Source organism: Microtus oregoni, unplaced genomic scaffold, assembly GCF_018167655.1.
Source record: "Microtus oregoni isolate MIOR12 unplaced genomic scaffold, Mior012 000105F_ref0000443, whole genome shotgun sequence".
Classification (NCBI taxonomy): domain Eukaryota; kingdom Metazoa; phylum Chordata; class Mammalia; order Rodentia; family Cricetidae; genus Microtus; species Microtus oregoni.
In genome coordinates, this window is record NW_024544720.1 from 821,166 (window position 1) to 836,155 (window position 14,990).

The following is a 14,990-nucleotide window of genomic DNA, read 5'->3' on the forward strand; positions in this document are numbered from 1 at the left end:
CCAAGAATATATAGTTGCCTACTATCCAAATGCAGTTTTTAAATCTCCAGTGTGCGAGTCTTACTCTGTCACTTTCCAACTTAGTTTTTAATACTTTTTTAATCTTATGTCTGTGTGTGTGAATATCCTGTGAGCACAGAGGCTAGAAGAGCCCATCTGACCCCTGGAGCTGGAGTTGCATGAGGTTGTGAGCCACTGGATGTGGGGCTGGGGACTGAACTTGGATCATCTGGGATAATAGGAAGAACTCTACCTACTGAGCCTTCTCTCTAGCCCCTCCAATTTTGGGGGATTTTTGTTTGTCTGTTTGTTTGTTTTTTGAGTCAGAGTCTCTCACTAACCCTGGGGCTCGCCAGTTACTAGACTGGGGCTGGTTGTCAAGCCTCTGGGATCTCACTTATCTCTGCTGTCCACTTCTGGGGTCATAGTTCTGTTTTTATGAGTTCATGGGATCCAAATTCAAGTCCTCATGCTTTCAAAGCATGGGCTTTAACCATGGAGCCATCCCCCCAGCCCTAAGAACTGTATTTTTAAATATAACTGCATTTTTTCCTCTTTCCCCATCTTGCATATCAGCACACCCAGGAAGAAAGCAAGGCTTTGCTTGGTACATGATGCATGATACCGATGGACTTCTACCCAGAAGTCTGCAGGATAAACATTGTTGTGCCCTTTCTATAGATGAAGAAGCTGACTAGCGCATTGTGTTTCTGATGTTTGCACAGCTGTGACTTTATCACATTGATAGATTCAGAGAGCAGCGTAGTAGCGATGCTATATGGTCTTTGTTCCTGTGCTTTGGCACCACGCATTTCTGTGTATCCCAGGCTGGCCTTGAACTCTTGATTCTCCTGACTCGATGTTATGAATGCTGAGATTACAGATGTGACCACCACATCTGGCTTTGTTTCCTGTAGCAAAATATGTTTTATTGTCTTCTTTGAGAAGGGTCTAGTAGTGGGATTGTTGATTCTCCTCTGTAATAAGAGATATGAGAAAGAGAACCTGCTTCTCCTGTCTGCCACTCACCACTGGAAGGGACAGGTGCTCCTTTGCAGTGGTTCAGATGGGCCACACCTCTACAGACTCCGCCCAAGGATGCTACGTCCCTGTGGGGAGTGGAGGAGGATAGGAATTAAAGATGACTATTCTGTCTGCTTTGGCACCGTCTCATTTCCCCCTCAGTAAAGTGTGTGTTTCCCACAGGCTCGGAGAGGTTGTGTGATGAGAATGTTCAAGAAGCAGCGACAGTGCCCTGCTCTCGGTCCTCAGAGCCGCCCCCCGCCCCCTATTCCCCCCCCCCCCCCCCCCCCGCACCTGGGCTTCATCCCGGGACAGTGAGGCCAGATTCCCAGCACAGCTTCAACAGCAGCAACAGCCTAGTTGGTTGTGCTAGCCTGTTTTCTGGTGACCTTAAGACCTCAGATAGCAAGGAAGACAGGAAGCAAAGCTAAAGGAGACCACAGTATTTGTATAATAGGTTAAACCACAGCAGGAAAAGAGTCAGGACAAGGCGAAACCTGGTGGCAGGGCTTTCACCCAGCACACATAAAGCCTAGGGTTCCATGGGCAACTCAGAGAAGGGGAGGCCCTAGGATACTGTGGGCTTTGATCCAGTCTGAGGTACCCAACAGAAACGTGAATTGTCCGGTGGGCTTTTGCACTGCGGCTCTAAGGGGTGCAACTTTTTCCTGGTGTCTGACTGCTGGGGCACAGAAGTTGTGCTGTGTGTGGAGTGGTTGGATTGATCCCCTCCAGAGAGCAGCTATGTTTGGTATCTAGAGAACAAAGAAGACTTGCTGCTTGGCTGATCAATGTGGGATCAAGGTCACATTCCCCAGCACCCATTCTCCCACCTCCACACACAGTGGGTGGAGGCAGAGGGAGGGAGGGAGATGCGAGCTCTGGCTTCCCTAATATGGACACTGCTGGCCCTGGGGAGCAGTAAACATTGACTTCATCCAGCCCTGGAGGACCATCTCGGGAAGAAGAGAGGGACTGGTAAGCAAGCAACCACCGGCACAGGTCCTTGCGTTGTTTTCCCGGAACACCCCCTACCATGGAGTGTTTGGTGAACAATACCCTAGAAACTGGCTTTCTGTCATAATTATTCATAGTACAGTCAGCAACCATAGTCTCCAAAAGGTGGCAGATTTTACATTCCTCTGTGTATGAGAGATTTTTATACTTGTTAATAGAGATGATTCAGGCCCAGTATTCTGTTTGCAAATTGTGACTTGTTTAGGTTCCTTTTGGAGACCTGATGGCAGGCAGTCTAGTCCGAGTGGGAAGATTTTATTAAAGTATAGATCTTTCTGGAGCCCTAGACTCCCTGGACAGCCCCTCCTTAAGGGGTACACGAAGCAGTGGCATGCCCTTACACACATGCTTCTGTATGCTGTACAGCACCGTACCATATCAGCCCCCAGGAAGTGATGGGAAGATACCCACGTGTGCTGTCAGCTTTCCACCTAATAAAATACAACTGTACCATATGTCTGTGCCTGTGCCTTTGGGGAGATGTTTGTCATTATTTCTCCCAGAGCACATGCATGCATGTGCGTGCCTGTGAGTGTTTTCTAAGCAAGGGAACCCATTTCGTCAGAGCAGGCTGCCCACACCTCAAGGAAGTCAGCTAGCATGGGCTACTCTTTAATGGCGCAATCCCTCTAAACACAGAGAAGGATCTTTTTCCATTGGATAGACTTCCCCCGGATCCTAAGCTAGCTCTGTAATCAGACCATGGAAAGTGTGGCCAGTATTATAGGTCAGCATCAGACCAGGCCACCTGAAGACAAATGCTAAAATCTCAGTGCAGGAACCAGAAGTGTATTAACCCAGAGTCTCACGGGGACTGCTTGCTTCTGTGAGGAAGGACCATGGGAATCTTGTTTTAAGTCTTTTCGTGTGCATGTCTTATGCATGGCTGAGTTTATTCCTAACTACATGCTATGGGAAATGCTCCCTGTCTCAACCCATCAGCCCGTCCTCCTCATCACCATGCCCCCTTCTGCCCATGGGAACCTGCTGTCACAGAACATGGTATGTGGTCACTCTCTGTTTTATTGGCTTTCAGAGTTGGATTCTCTCCCAAGCATCTGTATTTTTGGAAGCTATTAGATATGGGCCATCATTTAAACCACCCAATTTAGTGGTTCTCGGCACTGTTGACACATTGAGATCGCTAAAAAAGAGGAGCTTAAGATGACTTTGTGGTATAAATCTTAGTGGTCACCTATATGGTGTGATTTGTTACACCCCCCCACCACAACACACTGCCTCTTACACATCAACACACCTCAGCACACCCCAACACACCCCACACACCACCTCTCATACATCAATATACCCCAACATACCCCAATACATCCCATACACCCCAACACATTGCCTCTCACACCCCAACACACCCCAGTGCATCGCCTCTTACACATTAACACACCCCAACATACCCCAATACACTTCAACACCACAATACATCCCACACACCCCAGCACACCACCTCTCACTCATCAACACACCCCAATGTATCGCCTCTTACACATCAGCACGCCCCAACACACCCCAATACACTGCCTCTCACATATCAATACACCCCAACACACCCCCACACACCCCAACACACTGCCTCTCACATATCAACACACCCCAACACACCCCAATGTATCGCCTCTCACATATCAACACATTGTAATACACCCCACACACTCCAGCACACCCAACATACCCCACACACCCCAACACACCGCCTCTCACATGTCAGAGGTGGGAACCACAGGTGGAAAACCCCATATGTAATTTTGTATTTCACCTATGACCTTTCTGTAAGATTATAGTGTCTGGGAGTAAATGTCAAGGTCACATAAAGAATTACAGTCAGGGGCTAGGGCGATGGCATAGTCAATAAATCCACAGAACACTTGTAAGAAAGCCCAGCACTGGGGAGGAAAGAGCCTGTAGCTACCTTGTCCAATGAGGGTCTCCAAAGCTGATGTGAACAGCTCCCAAGGACCAGCACCTGAAGTTGACCTCTGACCTCCACGTGGACATGCATACGTGCATGTGTGTGTCTGTATATTCACACATTAAAGATCTATAGCCACACTCCTGATGAAGGATGTAGGATGATGTCTCTTCCAGCAGACGTTAGAGGGTTGGATTATATTCTATGGTCCATGTTTTGATGTGGAGTTAACTGGATCCACAGAATAAACAAGGATTTTAAGTGATGCTCCCTTGTTCCATCAAGACCTAAGGCCAGGCCAGATGAAGTGCTAAAGGCACTGGAATTACCCTGACCCGGTGTCTCCATGCTTAAGCTGATACCTTGTGAGACGCAGGTGGGGCAGCTTGGGTGTCCAGTGCTGTGTAAACCACTCCTGTTGGAGCTGGGCTGTCCTGGTTTTCTACCAGTTACCAAGGCTCTGTGGTCTCTCATGGCTGGTACTTCAGTCTTCAGGTCCAGCCCTTCGGGTTCTAGTAGCTGCCTTGCTGCTTGTTTTTGATAGTTACACCTTGATATGTAACAGCTGCTTCCTGTCTTGAGTACCCAAATGTGGCATTGGATTACTGCCCTCCGTGAGAAAGATGGCTTAGAGATGCCAGACAGCTATTGGATCCAGACCCTGACAGAGTGTCCAGGTGTTTGTAACAGCATCCATGTTTCTGCGTCAGTGTGGTGTCCTGCTCTTCTCGTTTGCAGTAGGGTCTCCATCATGCTTGTGTGTCCAGTGTACATCCTCCCTGCCAGCTTTGGTACCATTCAGATAAGACATTGGGTCTGTCAGCATTTTTCTGACACCCGTGTGTTACATTCTGGTGGTGTTTCCTAATATTTTCTCAGACATTTGTAGAGAATATAATCATCATCATATGACCTTAGCTTTACACAAAATGTCCAAGTGCTGTGCTGATGGAGAGAAAGGCTGGAAACATGGCATTTTCCCAGTCCATCAAGGAGAAATGGAGATTAAAGGGGAAAATTAAAATCCCAATACTTTATTTATCATTGTCTCTCCTGCCCAAAATGGAGCTAAGGCTGCTTCCAAAGCAGATAGATACTGCAGAATTTGGCAAGAAGATGGGCAAGGAGCATAGTTAATATTCCGCAAATTGTCCCTGAGGTTCCTATCCTGGCTAAGGAGAGTCCCCAGCACCAAGTATTGGGGAAGATTGATAAACTAGTTTTGAGAAGGTGAAAACCAGGAGCCTAGTCTGACCACTCCTGACACTGATACCAGAGAGAAGTAAAAATGCCAAAGGCAACAGCCCTCTTCCTGGTAAGCACAGCTGTGAGTTTATGTCTCTCCATAAGGGACAATCGCTTCTCGCCAGACTTGCATGGTGAGAGGCCATTCCTAGAGCACAGAAAGATGAAGGCCAAGGCCAGATTTATGGAGGTCTGACTGAACCTAAGAATGAACTCTTATGTCCCTTGTGGAAGTTTAAACAGCAGTAGTGCAGGAATACATGGGAAGTGTGTGTGGGTGTGTGTGTGTGTGTGTGTGTGTGATTTATTTATTGATTTATATTATTTTTTTAGTAGTAGCACTATTAGTTACCATATTGGAGAGGATCATGGGGTGGTTGTCTTGGGGCAGAGAGTACAGCTCAGTAGAGGAGTCCTTGCTTAGGGTACATAATGCAAGGCTCCTTCCTCGGTACTAAAAGTATAAGGGGGAGAGCATCTTACACATTGTCCAGTTGGTTGTGCTCTGCAGAGGGTTCTGGGTACGCAGATGAATTCAGGGCTGCACTTACAGGCAGGAAAATGTAAGTCTGGGCAGGGACCAGAGCCCACAGTGGGCTGTCTGGTACGAGCCACACGTCTCTTCTGAAAATAATGCTGTGGAATCACACTCACCTAGCAGGGCTAAAATCCCCAACACTGATGGAGCAGGCAGTACCACGCAAGCTATGTGCAATTCTTATAAACTCAGGGGAAGTAGGCATGAGGCCTGTTACATTCTTGCAGATTTAAAGCTGTAACACTTTGTCAGTCAGCCCTTACTCCTGACTTGTTCCTGCTGCTTACTCTAAAGGTCACTCTCTTTCCAGGCCCCCTGGATTCCTGCTGTTTGGTTTTCTTTTGTTGGTTTGTTTGTTTGTTACTCAGACTGGTCCAGAACTCACAGCCCTGCCACAGCCTCTGCAGTGATGACATCACGAATGTGTTAGCAACAGAGTGCTTAGCTGTTTGGGAGCCAAAGTCCTCAGCTTCCCTCTGCAGATGGTTCTCCCCTGGCTTTGCCTAGGGAAGCATAATTTTCTGTCTGTCGGAATAATTAAAGGGCTCCCCATGTTTACCCTACGGGGTTTCCTGTGGGCTCTACTCACTCCTCTGTGTTGTGCTTCATTCACCATATAGAAGCAGGAAGAGAACACCCACCCCTATCAATACGAGATTGGCATCACTGCCTTTTCCTGTGAGAGGAATAACTTCCTCTTCCACCAAAAAGAAAAAAAAATTGAAAAAGAAACCCCAAAGCGACGTCCTCTGAAAATAATCTCCAGTTTCTGCTTTGAGCACGGGTTTGTTTGAAAGCAGAGGCATTTCCTCGGGCTCTGAAATTGCCTTTGACTGTTAGAAACTGCTTTGACAAAAAGTTCTTAAGAAAAACTCCCTTTCTAAATATGCCTGTCAACTAGCTGAGGCATTTAAAAAGATAGAATTCAAGCATAAAGTGGTCCATTTTTAAAAGATAGCTTGGAAGTGCATTTGCCACTCTGGAAGATGCTAGACTATTCATCCCCAACCGCGGAATTCAGTGTTTTTAAAGGCTTCTCCACAGCCTGCTGACATTTATATCAACTCATAAGCAAGGAGGGATTTAAGTAAACAGAAGAGAAATGCGCTCAGGTTGTGTTGAACAATAAAAACACTAATTTTTCTAGTGTTACATTTCATTCTGACTTTAGCCCCCCAACACCATTCTGAGCTGTAATTTGAATTACTGGTTACAGGGACCTTTCATTTTCTGTTTTTGTTTTTTACATCATTTTAGAACTGTGTTCCTTTTTAGAAAATTCAAATGTATAATTTTGTGCTTCTTACAAACGGTGATATTCTAGCAGTTAAAGAAATTGGAGTTAGAGAAATAATCATCATAAGACACACACACACACACTTGAACTGTGTGCCGGGTGTTCCTCTGTCCCTATGTACTTCATTCACTTTAAATAAACCTTTATTACATTTATTTATTTAACATGTGAATGTGTGTTGGCACAGGTACCATGGTGTGTGTGAAGGTCAGAGGAAAACCTTTGGGAGTCAGTTCTCTTCTTCCACCACATGGCTCCTGGGGATGAAACTAAAGTTGTCAGGCTTGGTAGCGAGTGGTTTTATCCACTGAGCTATCCAGTTCCATTCGCTTTTAAAACATGGAATGTTTGTTGTGTGATGGGCAGTACTTTTAGACAGAAATCAAGAACAAAACAACAGGATGTTACCCTTCCAAGTGTGCTTAGGAGGTCGGCATTTGATCGGTTAATAATAAGAATAAGTAATAGGGTGGTAAGATGGCTTAGTGGGTGAAGGTGGGTACCACCAAGGCTGACAACCTGAGTTCTGTCCCCAGACCCCACAAGGTGTGTGTGGGGGGGACCTGACTTGGACAAATTGTCCTCTGACCTGTACACACATGGTATGGTGTATGCACGCTCACGCTCCCACACACATGTACCCACAAGATAAATTAATAAGTAGCCATAAAAATTGTACCAAACTAAGTGAGCCTAATGTAGGCTGTGGGCTTTAATTGCAGCATCTTAACACTGGCTCTTGAGACGTCAGAAATGTAGAATGTAATTGCATTTTATAGATTACACAGTAGCAATGGTAGTTAATATTCTTTCTGGAGATCGGAAAATTTTAACTGCTGTAAAAATGGGGTCTCAGTGACAAAGAGGGAAGGAAGCCAATATAGGCAGGGTGAATACTGGAGAATACTAGAATTTGAACTTGATAGTGAGGAGGGATCTTTCAGATATGATACATGAGCTAAGAGCCAGAGGCAGGCAGTGTGTGTTTTCCGTAAAGCAAAGAGATGGAATTGTAATTTCCTTTGGACAGACACTCGTGGCTTCCCTGTGGAAGGGGTTGTAAACAAGGGAACACGGCGGGAGACATGCAGAGTGGATCTCAGCCTTGGAAGTTCAGGGAGTCAGAGCCCTTGTGCCCCCTGTGCTGGGCCAGGATGACCAGAGTTCCAGATCTGTCTCTCATCATCAGCAGTGGTTCTGTGGGGCTATGGATCTGAGAGCAAGCTCACATGTGTGTTTGAGATTACAATCAAATAAAATTATAAGGCAGGAAATAAAAGCCTTTAAATACTCTCCAGCCGTAACAGGTTCTCGTAGATGTCTGTGTAAACTTAGTTTATAATAGTTACCTTTCTTCCTTTTAATAAACTCTTTGCATAGAGCAGTTTGTGTTAGTGTTCCTAAAGGTGGCAAACACCCACGGGAATGACTGAATAAAACAGTGTCTGCCATGGTGAATATATATTGATTCTTGAATTATGAGCAGCATGAAGCCTGAACACTTTAACGTTCTCTTTCTGTTTAAAAATCAAGTAGATCTGCATAATGCATGTTGATAATTTATATGTTTACATGTATGCGTGCTTCCAGGCTTTCCAAATTGTTAACTATTTCTGTGCTTATAAATTTAAAAAAAATATTTCTGTGCTTTCCTCTTAAAGGAGGATAAACTTGGTTGTGACGGATTTAGCAAATGAATACACATTTTAGTACCTGGGTAATGAGGTACAAAACTGACTTCATCTACTTACGTTCTAGAGTTAGTTTTTGGTTTGGTTTGCGTTTCTAGAAATAAGAACACTGCTAAGAATCCCCCACTCGAGCAGGCCTGTTGTTTATTTTAGGACATAGGCATCTTTAGTGGCCACATGAGGGTCCGGCTGTGCTTGGGAATGGAGGGTACAATAAAGTTTTCCACTCTGACGTCTCATTAAGCAGCTCCTCTTTGTGTAAAGTACTCCGTGGCAAAGTTGCTTCTATTTAAAGTCCCGAGTTTGATCTTGGCTTTGATCTAAACCTTTTGATCTTGAAAGAAGGATGGAGTAGCAATAAAGAGGGCCCGACAGACTTTCTTTAAAGAAATGCGATAAAGTTAAAGGGCGGTCAGAGTCAGCCAGTACCAGCGGCACCGCAGCCTTTCCTCAGGCCTAGTTGGCACGGAGGACGGAGGAAAATGGGGCGAGTCCATCCTTGACTGTGGAACAGGACCGCCCCCCTTCCACCCTCGTGCTATGCATGTCCACGGGGAGACTCGCACAGGGGACTCCCCAGGTCACCTGCCACCTTGGAGGTGCTGGCAGGAAGCTTCCTCCGGAGCCCTGGCTTAGGACGGGATGGAGGATTCTTCCATCCCTCAGCCACAGCCTCAGACCGGACCCGGAGGTGTGTGGCAGGGGAAGGCGGGGGTGGATGGATGGATGGGTCGGGAGAGGCGTATGGGGGCGTAGGCCCGGGCAGAGGGTGCTTTCCGAGAACAATAACGGCGGGGACCTAGGAGCCTACACCTTTAAGGCAGGCCCCGCCCCGCCCCGCGCCCGCCGAGGTGGCGCTCGTGGCGCTGGGCTCCGTGAACTTGACTCGCTCTCCCTGCAGGCGCTGCGGGAGGAGCAGGAGGCCGAGGACTGCAAACGGAGTGGGCTGGCAGGACGAGTGGGCTCAGAGGTGAGTGCGGCGGGCAGAGGTGGCAGCAGCGCACGGTGCTCCAGGTGAGAGGGACGCCTGCACCTCTCGGCCTTCTTGAAATACTGTTGGGTTTTGACTTCAGGTGGCGAAATGGATCCGACTGAACCGCAGACCCCGAAAACGCAAAAGAGGGAAGCAAAAAGCCGCCTTTGAAAAGGTAGGGGCCCTGGAGGGCGCTGCCGGGAGGGGTTCCCGTGTGTGCTGCCTTGTGCCCGGGATTCAGTCTCTGCTACTAGAATAGCGTTTGGGGAGTTTGTGTTAAATTTACAGCAAGAAAGCTTTACCCGTGTGGGCTGTTGATAAACAGTGGTGTCCGCTGTGACCGGGATGGGGGCCTGTCGGGTGCTCCTTACACTGCCGCTGTGCCTCCTGAGAAAGGAAAGCTTCTTCTCGGCGGACCCCCACAGGCAACGGTGCCCGGTGCCCGCGCCCACGCAGCCAAACCCCTACCCGGAATCCTGTGGGAAATGGGCAACTTCAGAGGTGCCGGGACCAATTTTCTTTTCTGTCCATCAAGTGAATTTATCCCCCTGAATTTAGAATTTTAATAGTTAGTTTATAGACCTTGCTCCCTGCTCTCCCTTGTGAATGAATGCTTGAGGTGGAAACTTGATTCATCCTGAAGTAAATATTTTGAAATCAGGTGAGTAACCTATTAGCCCCCTTTCTTATTGAAAAGGGGGCAAATGTTAATGGCATGTTTTGGTTTTGTCAGTTTTGCTTAAATATACTTATGCAGTTGGGGGGTGGTGGTGGTGGTGGTGGTAATAGCGCCAAAGGACTAAAATAGTGGTGTGTTGTTGTTCTGCCGGGATGACGAATCATTGGGTTCTGAAGCCAAATTCTTGCTGATAGCGATGCTGCCAGCTTCTGTGATGTGTTGCCTTAGTATGGGCATCGTGGCGTCTGAGAACGTGCATGAAGCTCACAGTAAAGAAGATGTGGAGCTCCCGAGTGCACTTGAGGGCACTCAGGGCCACTTGGAGGAGACCAGGGTTAACTAGGCATATTGTTGCTGGCACACAAGGGGCCCTGAGTGTCTGAGAAGTGCCCCCCACCTTGCCTTGTTAGAGAGAAACCATTTATGTCAACTCAGTTCAGCAGTGGTAAGAAAATACTCTTTTTAAACAGAAGGATTTGGGGATGTACCTTAGCATGCTGCAGCAGGTTATGGTTGTTGAACTCTTAAAAGGTTTGTGAGTGATGAATGAGATCATAAAATGTCTAAAGAATGAAAAGCATTATTTGTGCCTAGCACTTGAACAGATGTTTGCAGGTATAATTATTAGGCTAAAAATAAGATCAGCCACACATGGAAAAAGGAGAAGTCATTATCGAATACTTGGTATCGCCTCTACCAAAATCTGAAGCAGTAACTGTGCCTCAGAACTGGGGAGGCCAGAACAACTGAGGCCTCCACCTTGGAGCACACTAGCAGCGCTGCTCCCTCAGCCAGCCCGCCCGCCACTGTGTCCTGGTAGACCTGCTGGAGGCTGCACCTCTGACTTTCCTCTGAGACCATGTGGGTAGCGGTTTAGGGCACTGGATGTGCCTGGTGGCCATGTGTTTTGTCCCTGTCCCCGCTTCTCCCAGATTCCCCCAGCATTGTGGAGGGCTTGCCTTGTGTTAACACTGGGGGGCCGTGTGCGCTGTGAGATCTGTGTCCCGGGAGCGTTAGAATGGGATCCGAATGGCACAGGGCCCAGGGGATGTGTGTCCCCTAATTCTAAAATGAGGACGACACTGACTGAGAGTTCAGCCCAGGTCCAGGGCTCGGATGTGAGCCTGTTGCTGGTGGAGCCTCAGCAGCTCACTCAAGAAGAAAATGGTCTGCTAAGCCTGGCCTTGGTGACTCATGCTTTAAATCCAAGCACTCAAGAGGCAAAGGTGTGCACATCTCTCTGAGTTCAAAGCCAGCCTGGTCTACGTAGTTCCAGGACAGCCAGGGTCCTGTAAAATGATAATGAAAACGAAATTGAAAACGTCTGTTGGGCCACAAGCAAGTTAGCTCCTGTGTCCTTTCTGTGTCTCCACCGTGGGCGCTTCTGCTTTCGCCAGTTTGACAAGACTAAAATGGGAGTGTGCTTGTGAGGCCCTTCCTTCTGGACCTGGCTGCTGTCTGCTCCTTTGTCTTCTTTGTCCTTGCCCTCTCTTGGGCTGGCCAGGTGTCCTCCTTCCTGTCCTCCACTCCTCAAGTGTCCCCCACATTCAGGCCTCTCTGGGTTGGCCTGGATTAGACTGGACTGGACTGGACTGGGTAGATTTGGCTGAACGGACTATGGAATAGATCTGAGCGGCTTTGACTAAGCGGCCTGTACTAACATCTACGCTGGAACTGGGATGTTTTCCGTCTATAGGCGGATGTGGCTTTTACTGCCCAGTGAAAAACAGAACCTCCTGGCTGTCTTGAGAAAGGAAAACAGCCATGGCAGCAGGCCAGGCTCGGAGCGAGCCGTGTGGAAAGAATGTCATCTTACAGGACGCATTTGCTTTCCCCTTAAAGAAAGAAGCAGGACAGTCCACTGCCTGTGCTCGGCTGTGAATCAGCAAACAGTAAGTTAAGTGACCGTGACACCATATAAGCGGTTAGAGCGCTCCCTGGACGCTCCTGGCCACTGTGAGCTTCCCTTTCTGGCCATTTCTGCTTGCCAGAGAATCGTCTTTGAGGACTTTGCCTATCTTTCTGACTGACTGTCTTCTCTGCTGTGCTTCTTCTTGGGATGTTCCTTGACGTTCATTTCTGTGTTGTTCTAGCTCCCGTCTCTCTCTGTCCACAGCTGTAACTGGATTCTCTCATGACTGTTTCCTCTCTCCACTTCCTGGAATCTTTCTCTATTCGCCCTGATTTTCTCCCCTTTTCTATTGTTTCAAATGCCCATTATTTAGTTTGAATAAATTTTGCAACCAGAAGGCAGGAATGTGAGTGGCCCACCGAGGACGGTCCGAGGCCAGCTCTGTGGGGTCAGTTCCAGTTGTGATTTCAGTAGTGAGAAGTATGTGTGTAGATTGTGCTATGTGATCTGTTGGCTTTAGATCACATCCATTTTTAACTTGAAGATTAAACACAAATTATGTATCATCGTTAGAGAGTAAGGGATGATATCTTAAGACATATACATGTGAACAAAGTTTAGATATCTTTTAATCTAAGAATTAAAATATGTATTACAACAGCACCTTATGAAATAGTATATTTTAAAGAAAATGCACTTGCAGTGAGATTGCTCTCCTGAAAGAAAGAAAATTTCTGTTGTTAGAGTCCAAAGAATCCCACATCTGATGATGTCGTGGAGAAAGCGTCTCGGTGTGTATGCTGAGATCCGAAGCTGCCTGGCCACTGGACTGACTCAGGAAGCCATCTTCCACATCTGGTGTGTCTGCAGCAGGCATCCAGGGTGCCATGGGCCGGCCTTTGTGCGTCGTGGCTTTCACGGGGAGCTGACATTCACTCCCCAGAACCTGGAAAGCAGAACTTTGGAACTTGCAGTTTTCTGAACGGTGGATTGAAATGTGCAGACTATTAACAACCGGAGTACGAGTGAGACCTGTGGGTGTTGAGGTGTTTGTGGCTAATGGCATCAGGCTGTCAGCTCTGTGTGTTCTCTGATGAAACCCTACAGTTGGGAGCATTCTCACACTGCTTTTCTGTTGTTTATCTAGTTACACACGTGAGCCATACAATCCATGGTAATCTCTGTTGGGATAATTCACCACAATTTTTAAATCTGTGTCGACCCAGTGAGGTTCGCATGTTCAACACCATTTACTCCTTGGAGGTGCATTGCACACTTGTGGCAGTTGTGCCGTGAGAACATGCAGAATGTTTTAAAGGTAGGTAGTTCAGGCTTTAAATGTTCTACTGCCGTGTTTGTCTTTTGTGACAAAGGTCTTTATATTCAGTTGTAATTCTGGAAACCAGTATTTAAGTTGTTACAAAGAAAGTTACTTTTGCCTGTGCATATAGAGGCAGTGGTGTGTGTTAGGCTTCACTTGAAGCTGTCAGAGCTCAAACCAGTAAACCAGCCCGTACAAACTTGGAGCATGTGACCAAGCACCCCCCCCCCAAACTGGTAGCCACTCCCTGCACCCAGAAAACTGGTGGGTTTGGGCAACTACCCTTACACCTGGGGCAAGGGTCCCCTGGAATTCCCTGGCTTGGTGCCCGTGCCTCTGTTTGAGAGTGCTGTTGCTCTGAGAGAATCTATAACTAGTCCACACTTGCAGAGCCATGGCCTCGTACAATAGCTTCATTGATTCTTGATTTCCATAGAAAAGCTTTATGGGTTCTAATGAATCACCAGCCCGCCCTTCTTCACCTCCTCAGTGAGTGGCTTTGTGTCCTGTGTGCCCACTATGCCTGAGTGATGGGAGACGGAATAATTTATGAGAGGTTGTAAAGAAATCAAGCAGAGAGGTGTGTTTGTGTGCAATGAGTTGTGTTGCAGGGATGCTGAGGGACCCCTGGGTACCTGCATCTTGTTTCCGCACCTCTTCCTGCCCTTTTATTTCTTATAAGTCCTTAACAAACGTATTATTCTATATGCAGGTCTCAAGTCAGATCAGATTATATAAGTTTCTTGACATTTTTTGCTTACTTTAAGCTAAACCAAGAAAAAATTGCTGATAAAATATATTTTTGTAACCTAAGAAAGACAGTTTAATTTGTATAATTTTATGTTATTAAATTCTCATCTGGTCCATAGATTGATTCTTTTTAAGAATCTGCAATTTAAAACCAGAAAAAGATTCTGACAATTCTGTGTATGGTAAAATCCCCGCCAGCTTTAAGCCGGCATAGCAGGAAAATTAAAACAATGACCAGCCTGCCCTAAACGGTCCTTGTAACCCACAGTCACCCACTCATCCTCACCCGCTTACTCAGAGACTCCGAGTGGAACCGTTAACGCATCAGTAGCCAGCACTTGCCACGTGGCGAGCGCAGTTCTGAGCCTCACACGCAGTAGTTGATGTGAGTGTCCCACGAAAGCCTGTCACAACCAGCATGGTGTCGGCTCCTCTGCCTAGGGAGGGCGGTGTGAGCGAGTCAAGTGACTGCTACAGAAAATGTCGGGCTGCATCTGAACTTCCCGTTAGGCCTCGACCACCAGCAGCACAGAGCGCGCATTTCTGAATTAAGAGCGTCTCAGCCAGCGTGTATTTTTGAAAACACTTGAAAGAGTGCAGATAATTGCACTTGTGCTGATTTTTGTGTGTTTGATGCCAGCCACCACCAATCCTCCACGCCGAGAAAGATGAAAGCCACT

The 14,990-nt window shown here is 47.1% G+C and overlaps 1 protein-coding gene across 3 annotated transcripts in view; it reads left to right on the plus strand.

The window, feature by feature from the left end:
* LOC121443390 (aminopeptidase O-like) overlaps positions 1-14,990 on the plus strand; it is a 254,765-nt gene that overhangs the window by 180,591 nt on the left and 59,184 nt on the right. For all 3 annotated transcript variants that reach the window (XR_005973658.1, XM_041645146.1, XM_041645145.1), the window contains 2 exons: positions 9,637-9,705; positions 9,809-9,883. Coding sequence is in view for 2 of the 3 variants with exons in the window: in XM_041645146.1 (XP_041501080.1) it covers positions 9,637-9,705; positions 9,809-9,883 (144 nt within the window). In the remaining variant the exon portion in view is untranslated. The remainder of the gene's footprint in view (positions 1-9,636; positions 9,706-9,808; positions 9,884-14,990) is intronic.